Source organism: Haliotis rubra, unplaced genomic scaffold (assembly GCF_003918875.1).
Source record: "Haliotis rubra isolate DU_JTF1 unplaced genomic scaffold, ASM391887v1 Scf216, whole genome shotgun sequence".
In the NCBI taxonomy this organism is placed as follows: Eukaryota; Metazoa; Mollusca; class Gastropoda; order Lepetellida; family Haliotidae; genus Haliotis; species Haliotis rubra.
This window is the reverse complement of record NW_025766181.1, coordinates 1,015,733-1,037,832: the sequence shown is the minus strand read 5'-3', so window position 1 is coordinate 1,037,832 and position 22,100 is coordinate 1,015,733. Positions and strand designations below refer to the sequence as shown.

The 22,100-nt window shown below is 40.3% G+C and overlaps 2 protein-coding genes across 2 annotated transcripts in view; both read right to left on the bottom strand.

The window, feature by feature from the left end:
• Nucleotides 1–6,806: 6,806 nt before the first annotated feature.
• LOC124276948 (IQ motif and ankyrin repeat domain-containing protein 1-like) lies at nt 6,807–10,047 on the bottom strand. Its single transcript, XM_046712607.1, has 4 exons — nt 9,944–10,047; nt 8,322–8,456; nt 7,809–7,931; nt 6,807–7,504 (listed from the first exon to the last, which is right to left on the bottom strand). Exons 1-4 carry the CDS (start codon nt 10,045–10,047, stop codon nt 7,354–7,356), a joined length of 513 nt encoding a protein of 170 aa, XP_046568563.1. The 3' UTR covers nt 6,807–7,353.
• A 5,998-nt stretch (nt 10,048–16,045) lies between these two features.
• LOC124276988 (immune-associated nucleotide-binding protein 7-like) overlaps nt 16,046–22,100 on the bottom strand; it is a 33,267-nt gene continuing 27,212 nt past the window's right edge. The window contains exon 2 of the mRNA XM_046712641.1: nt 16,046–17,460. Within this exon, the coding sequence (XP_046568597.1) occupies nt 16,175–17,104 (930 nt within the window). The 5' untranslated portion in view covers nt 17,105–17,460 and the 3' untranslated portion in view covers nt 16,046–16,174. The remainder of the gene's footprint in view (nt 17,461–22,100) is intronic.

Here is a 22,100-nt window from a genome sequence, read left to right as displayed (position 1 = left end):
TGCTATCTGAGGCATACTCTTGTATCACTGGTATTACTTGCTGTTTTAGACACCCTTGGAACTTTTTATGATGTCTTGAGACCTGTGAAGGTCCGGGTTAGAATTGATCTTCAGTAACCCATGCTTGTCGTAAGAGGCGACTAAAGGGGTCGAGTGGTCAGACTCGCTGATTTAGTTGACACATGTCATCGGTTCCCAATTGCGAAGATTGATGCTCATGCTGTTGATCACAGGATTGTCTGGTCCAGACTCGATTATTTACAGACCGCCGCCATATAGCTGGAATATTGCTGAGTGCGGCGTAAAACTAAACTCACTCACTATGATGTCATGCTGTTTAGTTAGCTCTGCCCCTGTGTAGCTAAAGGGTTTTTGTTGCTGTTGTAGACACCTTCATGTGTAGCTGACGGAGTTTGTGTGTCACGAGGTCAGCTCCGTCCGGGGGACAACTGCCACATTTGTGACGTCACACATCCGGGATCCTGGACACGGCTCACTAGTAAGTTGTTCTCTAGGTCCGTCATCGCAGTACTGTATGATTCCTCCACAGTTTCTGCCACTATAATGTACACGGGGTTTATACTGATTGGACAAAGTAACTGTGCTTAATGTACAGTGGCGGAAATGTTATGTTATTATAAATAACAACACAATATTTGGTCTCTCATCTCATCGTTTCAGCAAATTTTTAAAAATATAAGACAGAGCCACACTTACGTAAAGAGTGTTGTTGCAATAATTTAATGTGGGATGATGTGCCCACCATTCGAGGTAATGCAGGCGAGGCAGCAAATGCGCATTGAGGACACCAGCCGATTGTAAACAACCTTGGGAATGTTGTTCCACATTTCAACCAAAGATTGGCTCAACTGAGCGAACCTTACTGGCTGGTTCTGGTCCTGTCGTACGTGTCTATATATCTAATCCCATCCCATCTTATGTTCTGTTGAGGAGAGGTCTGAAGAAACAGCCTGGCAGTACTGTACAGCAATTTTATGACGCTTCTACAAGTATGATACAACACGTGTAACATGTGAACAGACATTGTACTGTTCGTAGCGTTACGTCCGTGATGTTCAACACAGGGTAGCACATCACATCACATCGAGCTAAGTCGTCCCGGTAGTGTATACCGTTCATGTTGTCAGTAACATTGTACTGCTTTATACTGCATACCTGAGTGCGATTATTAGACGTAAATCCAGATGACGGATGGCTGTACATTTGACATACGTCATGGTGATTCAGTTATTACCTTGAGTAATCTTGCATAGAACGTCAGTGCCAAACAATACCCAGTCGTGACTTTCATCAGAAACACATTCCGGTGTGATTTAAAGGGGACATTGGCTATGGAATGCTCTGAATTGAGCACTGAAAATCAGTGATGACACCAGGTGTTAGCGAAACTAATAAGCTTGTCAGGCAATACCAGTAACACCCGCCATTCTCACAAATTGCCTAAAAATGGCAGTACTGCTGCCATGCGACGGCGGTCTGTAACAAAGCAGACAATCAAGTGATCCATGGACAGGAAAATTAAAAAAATGGGATTTACGACTGCTGTGTAGAGATTATGATAGTTATAAGTTATAAGTAAAGAAAAACGTTTGGGAAAACACCAGATATTTATACTATTGGTTTAACTTCCCCTGACAAATGTTATGCAATGTAGATAGTCGACAACAATATACAGTGTTCCAGAACAGGCACACATCGACTGCTCTATGAAGGCTATTTGTACTTTGGGGGTACCTCACTGTTGATTTTTATTGGATACTCTGATGAAGGCAGGCATTGTCAAACATCATATCATTCATATGACTTGACACCTGGTGTCATCTGTGATATGTCCGAATTACGAGGTAGCTGATGCTTGATGGGCGTTTAGAAGTTGGAAGATAACAGAACAACGTATGTCATGGATTTACAACTTCTTTACTATTTACAACACGACGTTTCTGATTCACCTGATGAAGGGGCGAGAAGTAGCCCAGAAATGTCGTGTTGTATATCATAAAGAAGTTGTAAATCCATACCATACGTTGTTATGTTACGAGGTAGCTCCTTGCCAAGACTACAGAGGAACTGAGATGCGACACACTGAATTCAGAAAACAAAGGCTTAAACAACATCACTCTGATTGATACCTTTTGTAGCTAATCACTGGGTTGGGTTTATCTAGATTAGATAGGTTTGCGTTTTGTTTATGTCATTTTCACAACCCTATGGATTGTATTTTTTAAATGAAATCATTTTCGTCATCCAAGGGAGATAAATGTTTCTTGGCGTTAGACGAAGCTCATTACACTCCAAGGTGACATTCTATCACATGATTTGGTGTTCTTTTCTGGAAAACCATAATGGTTTCTGAGGCCTCGAAGGCAGGTGTTCGTGAAATAACGAGCAGTGTGACTAGACCAAACTAACAAGATTTTTCTAAAACCTTTTCTGAGGCCTCTCTAGACCAAACTAACAACTCAATCACTCTAAGCTGGCTGTTGAAATACTTCAGATGGCACGTGCGGTGGATCCAGCGAGGACATATTGGCTGAATGGATCACTGCAGGATCTATCACCATGGTGACTGTAGTGTTTGCTGCCACTTGCATTGTGCTGTGTTTCAAATTAGGAAAGAAAAGGTAAATTTGTGACACTTTTTCTGACGTCTGCACTTCTTAAGAGTGGAAATGTTAAGCGGGTGGTTGTCTGGTCTTTTAAAGTGAACTTTGCTGGCCAATTGTGTCTCGCTTCTTGTAAATTCCGTGCAGTTCGAACATCTGTTTGTTTACTTTTCTTCCACCATTTTAACACACCCCATCTCTGGTCCAAATGTAAACTTTTATTCCAAAAATTTACAATGAATGCATTCCATGTGACTATAACCTTTGCCTCTGAGGAGGCAATAGTTTGACACGTGACGTTGGCCCACCTCTATGAATGGGCAGTAAAGGATTTTGTGACCAAACGCTCGATACACGCATGTTATGGCCAAGCAGCACTTGCCCAGTCGTGTACCATATAGGCCCAAGTACCAATTCAAAAATAAACCTACTTGTGTGGTGCATCACCTGCACAGGTATCGCCAGCCTTACTTGGTATGTATGGAGTGTACGAGAATAACTGGCCCTACCTGGAACCGTGTAGTTTGATGACAATAACTGTTCCTACTTTGAAACGTTTGGACTGTAGACAAATTTCACTGATTTTACACTCTACCTGTTGCATCGATAGGGCGTGTTCAATTTACAACAGGCAACTTTTAGCTTTTGTTAATTGTTGTTGTTATTGTTGCTGCTGTTGTTGTTATGCAGAAACATTCAACAATAATAACTATGTTCTCTTTACCAGGGTTGGGAAATCTTTGGCCCGCAGTGTCACTAACAGCTAGGGCTAGGACGGGCCTATGTGGAGAGAGATCATGGAACTTGCAAGCCAGGTGTTTGCTGAAACGAAAGGCTCTGGTAAAGTTTGCCATCATGGCGTAATTGTTGGTGGCGACTTTGTCATGTCTGGATGGAGGATTTCAAATATAGTGACTTTCTGTGAACATCAAAATGGGATCTGCTGTTCAGTATTGATGGTTTCTAATATTCCTTCACGTAGTTAGCTTTTCGTGGTTGTGATATACAATAAATGGCAACTCTATACCACAGAAGTGTTTTGGGTAGCCATCATCACCAAGAACTCACAGTGGTGGTCAGCCAGTACCGTACCCGTGCTCTTCAAACACACCACCAGCATTAATTTGACATGATATGCATGCCATAGTGCCAAGCGACACCCAACCAAACTCATCCATTCACTGGTAATGCATTTGACATATTTGAAACCATTTAAGGGTGGAAAAGTTTGCACAATGCCATACTTGGTGAAACTGGTAGGTATGATATGTTTATATTAACTCCAAATAGATGTATTAAGTATTGGATTAAGTTGCTGCAAATGAATGTTTACCCATTCAATTTGACATGATGAAAATGCATGCCATAGTGCCAAAGCGAACAACCCAACCAAACTCATCTCATTTGTGTGGATATTCATGTTGGTAATGCAAATGTGTTTATAGTGAAGTTTGACGATTGTTTTCCACTTAATTTGTAACTCGCACATGACTGTAAGCTGCATGCCTGAATGTTATATTTTACAATATGATAAGCTTCAAGTTTGTAAATTTAGAATTTATCCCTACATAATTTTAGAATTTTTTACTTACAGGAGAAATAAAGACAGTGGGAAAATTAGTTGTATCTGTAAAAGTTGTAATCTTGGTGCGACTTGAAGATGAATACCATGTTTTATGCAATGTACAAAATATAATGAAATTCCAAGCGAAAAGTACTTGGCCACAGCTGAATGCCATGCCTCAATGTGAACAAAGCATGATAAATGTATTACACTCCAAAGATTCTAATATTATTAAATCAGTTGCTCTGTTTTTTAAACATCTGTTTAAACATTATATATGAAACTATCACGTGGCATTGTAAAATAATGCATTTGACAGTTTTCCATGCGAGAATTTAACTGGCTGCTTGGCCATCTTAACAGGCACACATCTGACATTGCTGGAACGTTCAACTTACAATGCACTGCTAGGTAGCACCTCTGACACAACTTTGTTCAAACGAAGATCAGTAAGTTAAAACTTCCACATTTCTTAACTAGCGTTAAGTGCAAAAACTCTCCAAACTTCTTGTATTGATTAAGAAATGTTTCACGTTTATCACTCGTCTCGTTTACATCATAACAGAAAGGAGGCTATTGCGGTTTAGGTAATATTGACCAACTCACTTCATCTTCAAAGTCTACCGATTTAGCCTGACGGTCTTGTGAAAGTAGAGCGTCAATAATCGACGCAAGCGTTCAGTGTGCAGTTTAGTCTAGTGAAAGGCATGTTTGTGTACTGTTTCTACGTTCACAAATGGTTTCAGGCCATTGTACGGCCTGTTACCAACTTGATGTCCATGTGTTGCACCGCTGTTATCTTGTTCAAAGATTGTTTTGCTTTCTTTGTTTGGGTTTTTATGTTTTTTCTTGGTGTGGGGGGATGGATTGTTTGTGTTGTTGTTTGCTTATGGGGTTGCTTTTTTGTTGTTGTTGTGGGGTTTTATTGGTGGTCCTATATATTTAAGAAAGTCAGATATTAAAAGAGTGCGGGAATGCAGACTGTTGGTTAGGGTTCTATAATCAACCTTTTGACTACATTGCTTTTGTGTCTAAAGTTTAGGTCGTAACTCAGTTTGTAATACATCGACTCACTACACATTATCTACAGCTCTGCTATTGTGAAAATATAAACATCGTCGCACGTTCCCCTCAAATTTTCGGTATATATCCATAACCACTTTGAACAGAGGTAAGTTAAGCAAAACTTGGTGTGGGTTTCCTGGACGATTCAGTCGAAGGTAGTGATGCGCTGGCTGCTCACAAATCATTCGGGGACTGTCTTCAATATTTCGTACCTTAACTATATGTTACGATCTTACGACTCTTGGCACTGCCTTCAAGTTAATGTGGAACGTGGCATCCTTTCATGTATTTCTCATATATTCTGTACTACTGTTTGGAATTCTGTAGTTTAACACCACGCAGTTTTGTGACTATTATAGAATGAATGAACGCCCACTGGGGTGATGTGTAGAATATTGAACTATTGCATTACGTTGTGTACATTAGTATGTGTATCGTGATTCATGTAGTCTCGTGTGTAACAGATCTACATGTGGTGTTTATGTACTTGATAGCTGATTGTATTGTTAACATACTCTAATTATTAATTCTGAACCATATTACTATTATTGACTAATTATGTAAACTTTCATCCTGTGACTGCTGTGTAATAAACTTCTCGTTTATTTACTCAGGCGTTGTGTTGTGTGTGGATTAGTATGGTCAACCTCTTGCCAAACTAGCTGATTCCTCAACACTAATATGAACGTTGCTACATCTGCAGCCATAATCTAACGTTGTCTGGCCTGAGGTGCGTCAGAATGGTCAAGACGGTGTTCGGCAATACACGTGAAGCGTGTGAATATCATCTCTCACCTTACAAGAAGATGTGAAGATCACTTTTCAGGCCGGAAACCTTTTGTTAGAACTTGACCTCTGTTGTAGCTGAAAATGTTATCAGTGTTTCTATTGCTACACTCACGGTGTTGTATCATTTTGCCATTGTGTTTATACTGCCATTAAATTTGTTATGCGACTCATTTTTGTACTGTCATTGAATTTATAATGCCGCATAATGTTGTACCGCCCTTGTAATTTCCTTGGGAAAATATGTATTGATTTGGAAAAATGGTTGATTTTAGAACATGTGTAACATTTCCTTGTTTTGTTTTGGTTTCACACCTAAATATTTCACGGACAGATTTCTAATCATCTTTTTGTTTCAAATTAGAATCATTATTGATCACATATTGATATTCACTTTAGAGACAGCCCAAAGGCGATCACTTGTATATGTGATTCATCCAGTCAGTAATGATTATTCTGAATATACTATGCAGTGGCTCGTCGCTGAAATGGCAAGATTGAAATGGGTCGGTGTATGTAATGTTTAACCCATAAAATGCGTATAAGATCACTTATCTTACCAGTTACCACACCTTTGTACCGAGAGGAATGATGATGAGTATATAATAGCAAAAGTAAACAAAGCTCTGTCCTTTTCTGTTGCTCTTCTACCATATCCCACGTTTGTTGTTTGCTTGTTTGTTTATTGGTGGTTTAACGCCTCACTCAGCAATAATTCAGCCATAATAAAAAATCAGCATGAGGCAGAATAAAAATGTAACTACATATAAAACCATGTCTTTATTAATACACAAATGCAGAAATAATGTACACAACCTGGCAAAGCTCTGTTTGCCGAAATCTCTGAATATTGTTGAAAAACAATATTGTATATCGTTACCACACTGTTTACGAACTATTATTTATCACAACCTCACCTGTAAATATTTTAAAGTCCTTAAAATACGAACGTTGTATCCGACATCACTGAATACGAGTAATGCACCTTAGTGGTGACGTCATCTCAGTGCAGATTGCTGGACTATTGCTTAAAGCGGCGTAAAACCAAACTCACTCTCACTCATTCATCTCAGTGCTGTATACGGGATTGCTTCGTTTAGCAGGTACAAATACTTGAATCCGATCAAGTATAAAGCTTAGAGCGGTAGATTGGGGGGATAGGTAGAAAATAACGCATAGAGCATATTCGCACAATTTGATCTGCCACCCCTCAGATGTACTGCTATCTGTCCTCGGTCACACTGCTATCGGTCCTGTCCCTGTCCCTCCTGAGGTCTTTCAGTCGCCCCCCCCCCCCCCTTGTCCGTGTTGACCTCACTCGACCTGGAAGCAGGTCATCCTCGAGGCGATGTGGGTGTTTGGGCTGGGGTTGGTGGTGACGACAACGAGGCTGAACCTCTCCGTGGCGTAGTAGGCGGAGTTGTGGTACTCCTTCTCGTCCTCGGGCTGGACAAGGGTCAGATACCTGGGAACACATGTCAGGATGTCAAGACTCTCGCCTTTAACAGATTGGGTTTACCGCATGTTTCACAGAGACTTCACGGAAACAAATTACACCATCGCCAGAAATTAACCAGTCTCGGTTATCCGCCAAAACATATTCCATAACAGGCAGAGAATGAAAAGTATAGATGAAATCTATTTGGATGGGTCACTGAAAACCATTGATGACAACGGGTGTTTGCTGAAAGTGTCTGCGATTCTTGCCGGACATATGCACCACGCACACAATTAAATGGTGAGCGGTCTGGTCTGGGTTTCCGTCTTACCTTTCATCCTCCAGGAGAGTCTTGTCCAGAAGGGAATCCAGCAAGTTCGTCTCGACATCATTGAGCTTCTCCACCTCCCCCATGTCACGTGACCCCATGTCCAGCACCAGTGGCTTGCCGAACCTGAACACGTGACAAGTTGGTCAGCAATGTAACTTTTGATTCCACCCTTGAAAATCCGGGTTAGAATTGGTCTTCAGTCAACCCACGCTTGTCGTAAAAGGCGACTAACGGGATCGGGTGGTCAAGCTCGCTGACTTGGTGGACACATGTCATCGTATCTCAATTGCGCTGATCGATGTTCATGATGTTGGTCACTGGATTGTCTGGTCCTGACTCGATAATTAAAGACTGCCGCCATTTAGCTGTTATATTGCTAGTGCGGCGTAAAACAACAACCAAACCAAACCGAAAAAGTAATTATTCGTTCGCCTCTGAGTAAGTGAGTGAGTTCGGTTTTACGCTGCTTTAAACAGTATTTAGCGTTTCTGGCGCTGTTACTGAATGACCCACCTGAGTGCACCTATGAGCGCCACCCTCAGTTTGTCCACACTCAGGTCACCAGGAAGCTCAGCCTGCAGGACGTTGGCATCGCGGTATTTGAAGAAGGTGGACACGTTTCCCTGGAGATCGATCACCAGCGGCCATCTGAAACATGGGTCAACATTCTGTCTCAGGAACACAGAAGAAACAAAACACATCCCAATGGACGTTTTGTTGACGGTATGAAAACACACCAGAAATTAAATAGAAAATCATTCCTTCCACAGAAAACCAGCAATCTCCCAAATTATGAAATACGTAAAAACATCTCAAGTGGGAATATCACATAAATTGCAATCACCTTCTCCCCATACATTTTGCATAACAACAAGGACACGGCACATTTCCAATTGGGCCTGACACAGTAAATGATTACACGCTGCGCGATTTAACATATTACCTTCCGTGAAATGATAGCGGATTCATCAAGGTCCATTTCACATACCTGAAATTATTACCGGTGCATAACCCGCCATACGAAGCTGACAACAAATTATGTAATTTAGTGATGTAATCTTTCTCAAGGGTACTGTGTGAAATGTTCCTTATGTGTCTATTCACAAATATAGGCACTTCGTCATAACTCGATAGGACAACAGTCGCGCAGTATCTTACTTCTTAGGGTCCTGCTTGTTCGCCTCCTCCGCCAGTGTACTGAGCCCCTTAAGACTAATTGTCGTTACGGGCGGCATCTGAGGAGGGTCGGCTGCTGCCCCACCTGAAGACAAAGTGAAAGTAGCGTTTGAAGGACAAAATAAGAAATAGTTCCACGAAGAAAACAAACAGAGCTACCGATTGTCCTAGGGGACAAGGTAAGGTCAGTAAACAGGTTCGTTATATTATAAACCGTCGTATCATCTGTTTGATTGTATTTTGGAAGCGTCAGTAAGAAAGGAGGGATATTTGACGGTATAAGAATATCTACCGAAACGTCGCATCATAATATTATAAAAGAGTTGTCATCAATAAAGTAGCCCGCCTTTCTTGTTATAAACGACTAAACTGGACCGCAAGAGTGAGTGAGTTCGGTTTTAAGCCGCTTTTAGCATTATTCCAGCAATATCACGGCGGGGACACCATAAATGGGCTTCACACATTGTCCCCAAGTCGGAAATCGAACCCGGGTACTAAGCGTGATGAGCGAACGCTTTAACCACTAGGCTACCCAACCGCCCCTTAGAGCAAGAGGCAGGGACCGAAGGAAGTTCGTCACATCCGCCAGTTCGTATAAGCGTGTTCGGTACAAACGTAGTTTACTGTAACTGATCAAATTGTGTTAGTTCGTTCTTACACGTCTTGGTATATTCCATCTGTATGCCGAGAAACCCTCTATACACTGAGACATGGTAAATCACTAGATGAATGTATATGTACAAAGGGCGGTGGGGTAGCCTGGTGGTTAAAGCGTTCGCTCGTCACGCCGAAGACCCGGGGTTCGAGTCCCCACATGGGTTCAATGTGAGAAGCCCATTTCTGTTGTCCCACTCCGTGATATTGCTGGAATATTGCTAAAAGCGGCGTAAAACCATACTCACTCACTCACTATATGTACAATGTGTCTTACCTGATTAAACGCGATATACTAATCTCACCTTTTTTGGCTATCTGCTTTCTTCTCCGGGCTTTTAGCAGTGGTGCCTTTTGAGGATGTAGGTTTTGAAGACGTTTTCGAGGTGGCGACTTTCTTAGGCGGCATGTTTACGTTTTGACAAGACGTACAACTGTGAACCCGCTGACAGCCTATTATCGAGCCCAGGGTCGTAACCATAGCTGCCAGCAAACAATGGTATCGGATTTAACACGCTACAATGCACAACGACGGACCCGAGGTCAAACAGAGGGTTAAGCATATGCATGTAAAGGTATGTTCAGATATATTACAATGGGGTATTACATGAAATCTCACTTGACCGTGTACTTTCGCCAGTCAATCGTTCATGATATGTTATTTCTGTCGGGTGAATTAATTCATCTGAAAAACGTTTCTCGAGAAGCATGTGATTGTGTACATGTGTCTGATACTGAAATATAGCTATTCAAACTTATTAAAAATTCATTAAACAAAGAAACTATGCTTGACAACGACATTAGAATCTATGTCGAAACGTCGCCTATACAGAATCAAGAAGCTGTATATCCATACAATTGTCCCTCTTTATGTTAAAAAGGTTACTAACAATATATTATTACGTTAACCAATTATTATATACGCGAGTTATCTTAATCAATGCCAGTGGTGACAACTGATAAATTTCTTTAAATAAAGTCAATTGAATTTCAGAGTTTATGCTATTGAATTGATCATATTTGGAAAGACCATTAGTGTTCATTCTGCTTCAAAGCGGTGTTTGTTTGTTTACCTGTTTTGCGGGGTTATTTCAGTTTCTTAAATTGTTTTCTTTTTTCTTCTTTGATTGGCATTCTAGAAGTTGAATAGATGAAGAATGAGGACTATTTTTATGGATATACAACTTCTTTATTCTGTATAGGCGACGTTTCGACACAGAGTCTAATGTCGTTGCTTGACAACGCCATTAGAATCCCGCATCACTTGCTTGACAACGCCATTAAAATAAATCTATGTGGAAACGTCGCCTATACAGAATATCCAGAATAATAGTCCTCATTCTTCTTTTGTTTTTGTTTTTTTCTTGCATTTCTGGTGTCCCCCGCCGTGATGTTGCTGGAATATTGCTAAAAGCGGCGTAAAACCAAACTCAGTCAGTCAGTCTTTTTTCTTGTGTGCTTGTAAGTGCAAGCATGAAACATAGGCAATGTTTAGGATGAAATTGCACTTAGCTTTCCTACTTTTGAGACCGTTACTACTTTTGGCATGCGCTTTCCTAAAACAGCAAAGAATGTATTGATCCATACTCGTTGGAATGTTACAGACAGGTAAATCTAGTTTAACTTTGTACTGCATTAACGACACATTGCCTATGATGCGCTTTTGCCACTGGAAACACCTACCACCATTGTTGGATATTTGCGCTTTGCGGAAAATTACAGGATTTAATGCATTTCTATCTATATCCACCTCTGAGGAGCAGGTGAAGCTCATAGACTTCACACTTCGGAAATCTGTTGGTGTTCCTACAGTCAACCCTGGTAGTTAGACTCGATATAGCGAGTTGTGTGGTCACGTTTGATGATGGTGTTGATGGCATGGCGAGAACCGTTTCTATCTATATCCACCTCTGAAGAGCAGGTGAAGCTCATAGACTTCACACTTCGGAAATCTGTTGGTGTTCCTACAGTCAACCCTGGTAGTTAGACTCGATATAGCGAGTTGTGTGGTCACGTTTGATGATAGTGTTGATGGCATGGCGAGAACCGTTGCTCTTAACACTCAGTGGGTTTCGGGTCCAGACGCGAATCTTAACAGACAGGTATCATAGAGCTGTAATATATCTGAGAGTGGTATTTTACAACACATAAACACACGCACGCGTGCTTGCATATACATGATGTGCTTCTACACTGTGGAATTGCAGGAGTGGGCTATTATTGAACAATTCATATAAGATTTTGTAAACATTAGCTGAGCATATTTCACATAGGTACGAATGTTGCTGTTCAATCAGAGTGTGATAGAAATTATATCATTGTTTAATCTTGTTTTCCAGAGTACTTAAATATTGACCGTATTTTTCTGCATTGTTTGTAGGTAATCAATGTTTAACGGGATTTGTTAAGTGGTCATTACTTTGTACATAAAATGTATTTGTACAAAATGTTTTCAATTAGTTTGTGTTTAATTAGTTGTGGAATTCGATTTGGGATATGATGTCATGTATCAAACGAGCCAGCGAGCCTGACCACCCGACCCCTTTAGTCCCCTCTTACGACAAGCATGTGTTCCTTGACCAGCCCGGATCTTCACAGTGCACGACAAGCATGTGTTGCTGAAGACCAGTTCTAACCCGGATCGTCACGGGTTGTGTGAGTGGTGATGACGGCAGAGGACAATGAAAACTGTACATGCGCACGTAAAATGCAAGTATAACCACAAGGGTGAATATGAAGAGGCTGTAAAATACATACTGAGTGTTTTAAAGCATTCTCAGACGCCAAGCGTCTTTTTGAGTGAGTGAGAGAGTTTAGTTTTACGCCGCTTTCACAATGTTCCAGCACTATCATGGCGGGGGACACCAGAAATAGGCTTCACATATTGTACCCATGTGGGGAATCGAACCCGGGCTTCGGCGTGACGAGCGAACGCTTTAACAACTAGGCTACCCTACCACCCCACAGCTTTTAAGTTCTTTTACACAGTTGCATTTGTTGTATCAATGATGCAGTTCATATTTTTCTTTGTTTCCATGTTTGCAATCTGGGGTGTAATTATTTTTTAAACCATTATACAAGTTTCCAGCGCATTGAGCATGCACTTGTTGCCTGGATATGTGAGCTATATCAATATCCTATAATAATTACATTCAAATAGATGCATAACATGAAATATATTTTTAACAAAATCTTTACGTATGAATAAGCTTCACGCAGTAAGTAACCATTGTGTTTGCATAATGTGTGAAGTGAACCAGTTTCATGTTTTAAGATACTAACTTACGTATTATACATTTGCATTGCATTATGACAGAACATCCCAGGTATTTTGGGGGTCTCCAGGTCAAACAACACGTCAGTAGCCCCGTCACCTTGTCACTCAAATCACTCTCTAGTACAATCCACAACATATCGACGTGCTGAGAACATTCAGTTGAGTGTACTCGACACTGACAGCCAACAGACAGTCCTTTGGTGTGCAGGCAGCGGCAGAAACGTCGATGGCGTGATCGGTAAGCCACGACTTTGAATTCACTATACCAAACGTTGTTCGTACTGAAAGCCGTATTTCTTGTACTTCCAAGATAGTAAATTGCAATTTAATGATACGTTAGTTTAAATACCAAATGGATGCTAACGCAACATGTATACTATACAAATACATAACAATACATAACAAGGGTTATAGTGAGATGGTGAACTATATGACAAAATAGAATGGCAATACAAATTCCAAGGTAATATAGTACAAGAGCGGTGATTATTACAATAAAGACAGTGATGGCAATATTCACCTCTCAGCAACAGCCATCTTAGTAAAATATGTGTGAAGTACTTATTTCAACTGGAAGACTTTGTAGACATTTCTGTCAATGTTTGAAAATTTACCGTTATTTTTGTTACAATTACAAGTATATACGGGAAACTTGTAGGATCATTTTTCTGTCTGTAATTATTTTCTTGATATTTCAAGATACATACTAAGTTAAAAAATTACCTTATCCTACAAGTTCCGCTTTTTTCCTGAAACTTGCAGATACTAAGTTGAAATTTTAAGGACAAATCAGAAAATAACAATTGGTCCGTCTTCGATGCAGTATAAATCTTCACTCGTCGGTGAACAAAAACAGTTCACTGTCACTGGTTAGGCCAATCACGTAATGACAAAATATCATGTGCCATTCCTCCATTCTCTTAGACTTGCCTGGCTACAATCTGGGCATGCTACTGTGCAGTGTTATCACAAGTGATGCAACCACTACAGAAATGGAACTCAAAACTCAGAACGGTGTCCAGCTTTGTGATGGCGTTTTACTAGTAAATCAATCTTGTCAGATACATCACTGAAATTTTGAGGCAATCTGTATTCAAACTGGGTGATGTATTTTTTATTTTTGATCATTTTTAAACTATAGTCCGTTTGATTTCACTTGTGATTGATGAAGTGCTCACTAACATCAAATCTAATAAATGCAACAAAATCAAACTGCACTGTCACATGAAATCGACAGACCAACTCTGATGATTTGCATAAAGTTGTTTAACAAACGATCATTAGTTTCCTTATATGGATGTAATTAGTAAATGTTAACATGTACATACAACAAGTAGCCTATAGACATTTCATGTTCGGGTACACATTCTTTATATGGATGTAATTAATAAATGTTAACATGTAAATACAACAAGTTGCCTATAGACATTTCATGTTCGGGTACACATTCTTTATATGGATGTAATTAATAAATGTTAACATGTAAATACAACAAGTTGCCTATAGACATTTCATGTTCGGGTACACATTCTTTATATGGATGTAATTAATAAATGTTAACATGTAAATACAACAAGTTAGCCTATAGACATATTCATCAAAGGGTACACATTCTTTATATGGATGTAATTAGATAAATGTTAACATGTAAAATACAACAAGTTGCCTATAGACATTTCATGTTCGGGTACACATTCTTTATATGGATGTAATTAATGTTAAATGTTAACATGTAAATACAACAAGTTGCCTATAGACATTTCATGTTCTTGGGTACACATTCTTTATATGGATGTAATTAGTAAATGTTAACATGTTGGAAATACAACAAGTCTGCCTATAGACATTCGCATATCATTTTTCTCTTTGTTGAACCAAGCGATGGATGGAATACATCCATAAATGTTAACACATTCTTTATATGGATGTAATTAGTAAATGTTAACATGTACATACAACAAGTAGCCTATAGACATTTTCGGGCACACATTCTTTATAAATGTTAGTACATGTACATACAACAAGTTGCCTATAGACATTTCATACACATTCTTTATATGGATGTAATTAGTAAATGGTACACATTCTTTATATGGATGGATGTAATTAATAAATGTTAACATGTACATACAACAAGTAGCCTATAGACATTTCATGTTCGGGTACACATTCTTTATATGGATGTAATTAATAAATGTTAACATGTACATACAACAAGTAGCCTATAGACATTTCATGTTCGGGTACACATTCTTTATATGGATGTAATTAATAAATGTTAACATGTACATACAACAAGTAGCCTATAGACATTTCATGTTCGGGTACACATTCTTTATATGGATGTAATTAATAAATGTTAACATGTACATACAACAAGTTGCCTATAGACATTTCATGTTCGGGTACACATTCTTTGCCGAAGTAGTATGATGATCTGGGGCGGTGGGATAGCCGAATAGTTAAAGCGTCTGCTCGTCACGCTGAAAGTCCGGGTTCGATTTCCCACATGGACACAATGTGTGAAGCCCATTTCTGGTGTTTCCCGCCGTGATATTGCTGGAATATCGGTAAAGGCGGTGTAAAACCATGCTCACTCACCAAACTCAGCCACCCTACCCACCCACCCCCTACAGCCACTACCCACCCCTACCCACTCACTTACTATCATGATCATCTGATGTACGAAATCGACCATTTTATTACAAAAAGAAGCTCAAATGCCACACCTTCCATGCATTTTCCATCCACACAGGCCGCCCACTTGGAGCTTTGTCACTTAACAACGATACAAGGTTGGGAACATAACGGTAAAGCCATCTTACAGGCCAAAGGAGTGTGTGAGCCCAACCAGGGTTGAATGCATCAGTATAGCATGACACCAAGACGCCATCGATAATCATATTCCCACCTAGGGTCACAGGAGCAAACAATCCTTTCTCAAGGACTGATTCAATGTGTATGACCCTCTGCCTAGATATGGATCCATCTGCACCGTGAACGATTATCAAGTCACCAGTTTGGACTGACCCTGCAGGAACTGCTGTCAGCAAATCAGTGAATATATGATGACCTGGCGATATTAGTATTGTATGCATGGATGTAGATAGCTTCACGAATTCAGAAACAGTGAGGTTATCCTGATGACTGAGCAGATAGACGCTATCAAAGAAGGCCTTCCCGTCAACTGATGCTGCTAGAATAGCCTCTCCTACAGCAACGTTGGATATAGGAATACGACCTCTTCGTCGAGATTGGACTAGAGCAGATGATGGGAAACACAATCCATGTTTTTCGTATTCTTGAACCAATTGTGGTAATGCATTAAGCTTACATGTGGTACTTGTATCGCTGCATTTGTGTTTACATATACCTTTGCCTGTTCGAACATATAGTTGGAGTATAATTTTCCATTTTGTTTTTGTACCATATTATCTATTAACTTATGCAGATGCCCCGTCAGTTCTTTCTTGCGGTGAGTGTTCCAGTTGACGTTGAAAATGAGATATCGTTGGTCTGCTTTATCAATGTACTCACCCATTGATCCTTTTATGCTGCTTAAGAATATTTTAACACTTTCAGCTCTAACATCGTGAGTGAATATAAAAATTATATACTTGTATACATCTTTACCAAACACTGTTCCAAAAGCCGTAAGGGCATTCAGTTCTACAAACGAAGGCCGTTGAGTTAAACTGAATACCAGGACAATAGCATGGTATCCTTCGGGATGAAGCAATATGGCATCAGCAAAACTCTTTCTTGAAGCGTCTAAGTCTAACATGTTTATCATTGGCATGTTAACAATGGAAATAATTCGATCATCTACCTCGGCACTGGCCTCTTTCGTTTCTTCTAAATTAGGACCGAATTCCTCTCGATCAAGAATCGTGTTGGCTACAAGCTGTTTTGTCCGTTCCGTTTGTCCAAGCAGCAAAATATTTACCTTTTGTTTTGGAGACCTGTTCTTGTCATGACTGTTAAGGTCTTCCTGTAACAGGTTTATTTGTTTTTCAAACATGGCCCGCTCTTCCTCAAATGCTAATTGTACCTCCCGCGATCTTATCTCTTGTTCGGAACTGTCTTTTTCCAACATGGCTACTTTTTGTCTAAACGCTTCAATTTTATCTTGGAATAGTTTTTCTTCTCTTTGGTATTCATGTGACTGGTTCAGAAGAACCGCCTTCATTTCCTTATTTTAAGCAATAGACCACTCTTTTCGGAAGCACATTCTGCTTCCCTTTGGCTAAAACTATGCTGCTGCTTTTTGGATTGTGATTTGCATTGGTCAAGTCTTTGGTGCAATATGTTGATTTCCTTATCTTGCACTGTTAATTGTTTCACTTGAATCTCGCTTTCTCTTTTATTTTCAGAACGTGTCTGTTCTAATTCTTTTTCATACTTCGTAATAATCATTTTCATGTCTGTCAAGTGTTCCATAGCTTCATCTTTATCCGTCAGTGTTTTGTCAAGTCTTTCTTTGTAGTCTATCAAGGTTGCAAGTAAGTCCTTAACTTGAACATCTTCTTGAGGTGTAATCAATATCTGAAAGAATGCAAAATTACACATTTCCTGATATGACCTTATCTCGGTCTCGAACCTTAACAAGAGCGGTGGGATGGCCTAGTGGTAAAAGCCTATTCCAGGTGTCTCCCTCTGTGTTATTGCTGGAACATTGCGAGAGAATAGTGTAAAACCAGACGCACTCACCCGTGTTGTACATGGCGGAGAGGGGTCTGTCGGTGGTGTGTGTGTGTGTGTGTGTGTGTGTGTGTGTGTGTGTGTGTTTGTGTGACCTCATTTTGTACACGAGGATAGATATCAATAGATAGGCACCTCACGTGACCCATAATCTGGTTGTGAGAGCGTTATCAATAGCTAATGTATCGTTATCCTATCCCTCCTCCGATAGATCATTTATGATTTATTGACAAGAAGTTTAACCTAAAATGACATGAGTTTGAGTGAGCATAGTACGCCGCACTCAGCAATATTCTATAGCTGACATGAAAATAATGTAACATAGACTCCACAGTCTGTGACTCACCCTTAGCTACAAATATACATCCACATCAGGGCACCTCTTTTAAGTACTCCTACCAGGGTGAAATACGGACAGTCTGGAGACCATTAATCATGCTCGACCCAAGGTATCATCATCTACTTCCCAGTTCTACAGAACCTCAAAACTTGCAAGCGCCCATTCTGATTAAGTACACACATCCTGACTGGGCCATTTGACTTGTAATTTTCTGTACATCATGAAACCATGTTCTGTTTGCTGTCTGTCACATACACATCACCTCCCAAGTCCGAATGACAACATGGATCCTCTAAATCTGTCAGTTGCTTCTCAATTTGGTGTGGAGTCTTAATACCCACCAATTTCATGGATTCTGCCTCTCCACATTCCTCCAAATCTTTGCAGAATAGGGTGAAAGCTTTTGGCCCTCACCTGGGGAGGGTATCTAATAAGGCTCTGGAACGGTCATAAGATAAAACTTCTTTCTCCTACATATAATATATAACTGAACATGAGTGTAACTACTAGGGATGGGATAAAAAAAGTTCCTATGACAGTGATGTTAAACACCACAGCGAAAAAACATACCATATTATCTGCCTTGTGTTCTCTTGCCCACCTTATTCTATAAACAGCCAGTGGGGAAACCCTGTTCTAAAACTAGAGCATGACTCATATCTAAAACTAGGCTGATTTCTATGGGCAAAGTCTAAAAATAGACGCATTATACATTAACAATAATACCCCACAATAGATATGTTAATGTAGGTACACACCTGCCAAATGAGGTCAATCTGACCCAAACATTATGATCGGCTCCATGTTACAGACCAAATTGTAAGTGCAAATATAACATAATCACCAAGTATAGTTTTTAAAGTAATATTGACCAATCATATGATTATCTTATCAGTTGTCAAACACTAATAAGAATCACATGACATTCACCTATTTCTGTTGTCACCTCACCCCACCCCACCTCACCCCACCCCATCACCTTTACAACACAACCGACCCTTAATTATGGCAGCCTCTGTCCTTGACAGACACTTGAAAGTTTGAAGAAAAAATATACCTACATGGCGTCTACTCTATTGACGGTCATTCTTCCACATTGATTGTCAAATTGTTACCCTAACCATTCCACTTAGCTATCACACCCAGTCACTCTGTAGACAGTGGGCTTACTTTCTCTAGCGAAGCCTATTTACTGATCTGTTAAGCTATCGATCTGACCGTGTGAAATCATATAATATTACTGAGTGAGTTTAGTTTTACGCCGCACTCAACTGACAGCAATATTCCAGCTAAATGGTGACGGTCTGTAAATAATCGAGTCTGGACCAGACAATCCAGTGATAAGCAGCCTGGGTGTATGTGTTACTCACATGTACAGTATACATCTCATAATCACCGTCGCACCTGTTGATAATTAATAGGGGCCTGTATAAGGTCAAAATCTATTTTAGAATAGGCCCCTGGTAACAGGCTATATTTAGACTATAGCTATGGGGCTTTATGGGGTCAAAATCTATTTTAGAATAGGCCTTTTATAGGTCAAAATCTATTTTCAGACCATGAGTTATGTTTCTATTTTAGACACGGCTGTGTAATATAAGGTCCCTCCGAACAGTCCTCCATATCATTCTGACTTCAGTCGGATTAACGTCCCTTCTCCATTCTATGTTCTTGACTCTACTGGTTCAATTGGCTGTTTACCTCGAAAATGGAAGCCGTTCAGCGTGATATTCTCAGTTGTGATAACGAGACCTGGTAGGACTTCCAAATTCCAGATGTCATTTAAATCTAGGGGACGACGCCTATGTGACAGCCAAGACATGGAATGGAGAACTAGAAATTCATGTGAGGAAGTACGAAGTATACCCGAGTGGCAAGTGCAGGGATTGTGTTGAGTTTGAAACACTGGCTGGAAGTGTCTAGTGTCTGAAACAGCAGGGAAGGGTACTCACACGTCCATGTTGGAGGGAACATGTACGCTTCCTGGGACGACAATGGTATTGATGTGCGACAGTGGGAGAATGATCAGAAAAGTGGTAGAGTGATACCTACCAACCAATGTATTCTGTTGTCCCTAGATCAGTGGGAAAAGCTGGTAGATTGTGTAAGAGTCATGTTTGACTTTGTGCCAGAACTGAAGGACATGGTACCCTGTATGCTTCAGGACGATCATCAAAACCAGGTGGGATACAGTCACTGGGTGTAAAGCGATTCTTGGTTTAGACGCTGTACTGTGCGGACGTGTTACCACTGCTCTGGGATATCATGGATGTGTGTGGACATTACCCACTTGACAACACTGTTGCTGCCGATTGCTGTGCAATCAAGACTGAATGGACTTCATTCCAGAAAAGACTCGATTCGTTTAAAGACTGGCCAGTGCAGATGGAAACAGAGTCCCGGTCACATGGCTCAGGCAGGATTTGTGTACTTTAATCAGAGGGGGCGCTTGCAAGTGTTTTCTAATGTGGTCTCGTTCTCAAGAACTGGGAAGTAGATGAAGATCCCTGGGTCGAACATGAAAAATGGTCTCCAGATTGTCCATATTTGGCCCTGGTGGGAGTAAACCTCAGAAAGAGGTGGCCCGCTTGGGTAGTCAAGTGTGGATTTGCAACCAAATGTGTGACTATTGGAAATAAATCAATGTTAAGAGTATGTCTGCCTTGGTAGTCTATGTATAGTATAAATAGAGGTTTACTCAAATACTTATCTCATTGAGATCCCAACCACGATAAGAGTTTGTTTGCCAGAAATAGTATGGCTAGGTACGTGTTGAAACATTACGAATTTTAAGGTTCATGTTAACAGATTCTTGCCATCAATGGTATAATCAATAGGTTATTAAAGGGAAGATTACCAGTGACTCGATATGAAAGACGTCGTTTCCTGAAGAAAAATGATAGAAATAACTATCTAGCGGTGTTACGAAGATTGGTTCACCCCCTGTGGACAACAGACAGTATGTGGAAGAGTTTATTTGCCAGTAACATGCCAATCGTAGCACTTGTTTTGAAACCACAGTTTGTCAATGCACTTTAGAGATGAGGCCATTCAAAATGCCTGGTTGTTAGATAAAGCATTGGCTTAGTATGTTTGGTACACTCCGGTTTAGTTTGTCATAGTAGTGCATCCAAAACATCCTGGCAGTGATGTTGAAAGCTACACCAAGCCCAAGGTCAATGAAGATATCTATGTAACAGGTCACAAGGGCTATCTAACATCATTTAGGCGTGGACCAGTGACAGTGATGTATCACCTCAAGCCACTCCTGTTTTCATCATTAAAAATCTACAATACAAACTCTTCGTACCTCATGCCGAAAATGGACACGCTTTTACATGCTCAGGGCTGAAGGGAAAGGAGATCCGTATCATTCTATAAGGCGTGGAGGAGAAAAATCTGCCATGATGTCTGTCGATCGATATTTGGAACTGTATGAACCAGAGTGGAAGAAAGATAAACCAAAAGAAACCACGGAGCAACCTAAGATTAATTTTGTTACCCCTACTCAACAAGTGGTCGAACAAGCTAAAAGCCAAGTTGAAGAGAGAAAGGGAAAGTGTCGTCAATAGGGAAAACACAATGGAAGCAGTGTCAACAAAGCGAATGAAAACATATTTTTTAAATAGAGACGAAAGGCTAAATGTGTCATTTGTAGTAGGACTGTTGACGTGTGAACATCATTATGCATCCCTGTCCCGTATGCTCCAAACAATATGTTTGGGCTCATGACTTGTCCCGTCATATTCGAACAAAACATCCAAAAGATATCAAGCAGCAGCAGCAGCAGCAGCAGCAGCAGCATTTCTGGACCCCAGTGTTGTGAACGTGGTTATCCTCGATGACTTAATGTCTACTGCCAGCAAAGACCCATGCATTACAGATCTGTTTGCGGAAGGAAGTCATCATCGTAATCTCTCAGTGATTGCCTTGAACCAGAATTTATATTTCAGTAAGGATCCCACACAATGAAGAAACTGTCATTATCTGCTTCTGTTCAACAACCCTATCAATCAACAACCCATCATGACTTTGGCGAGGCAAATGTATCCAGGTAACACAGACCATTTCATGGAGCCATTTCAAAGGGCTACCCAGAAGCCTTATGGCTACTTATTGGTTGATCTAAAACCCAAACACCTCC

Excerpts from the sequence above, each read along its gene's own strand:
- LOC124276948 (XM_046712607.1), bottom strand. The coding sequence starts at position 10,047 with ATGCCGCCTAAGAAAGTCGCCACCTCGAAAACGTCTTCAAAACCTACA. Across the intron at positions 8,457-9,943 it reads AAAGCAGATAGCCAAAAAAG|ATGGCCGCTGGTGATCGATC; the intron begins GTGAGATTAGTA and ends CCCATGTTTCAG. Across the intron at positions 7,505-7,808 it reads ACTCTCCTGGAGGATGAAAG|GTATCTGACCCTTGTCCAGC; the intron begins GTAAGACGGAAA and ends ATGTGTTCCCAG.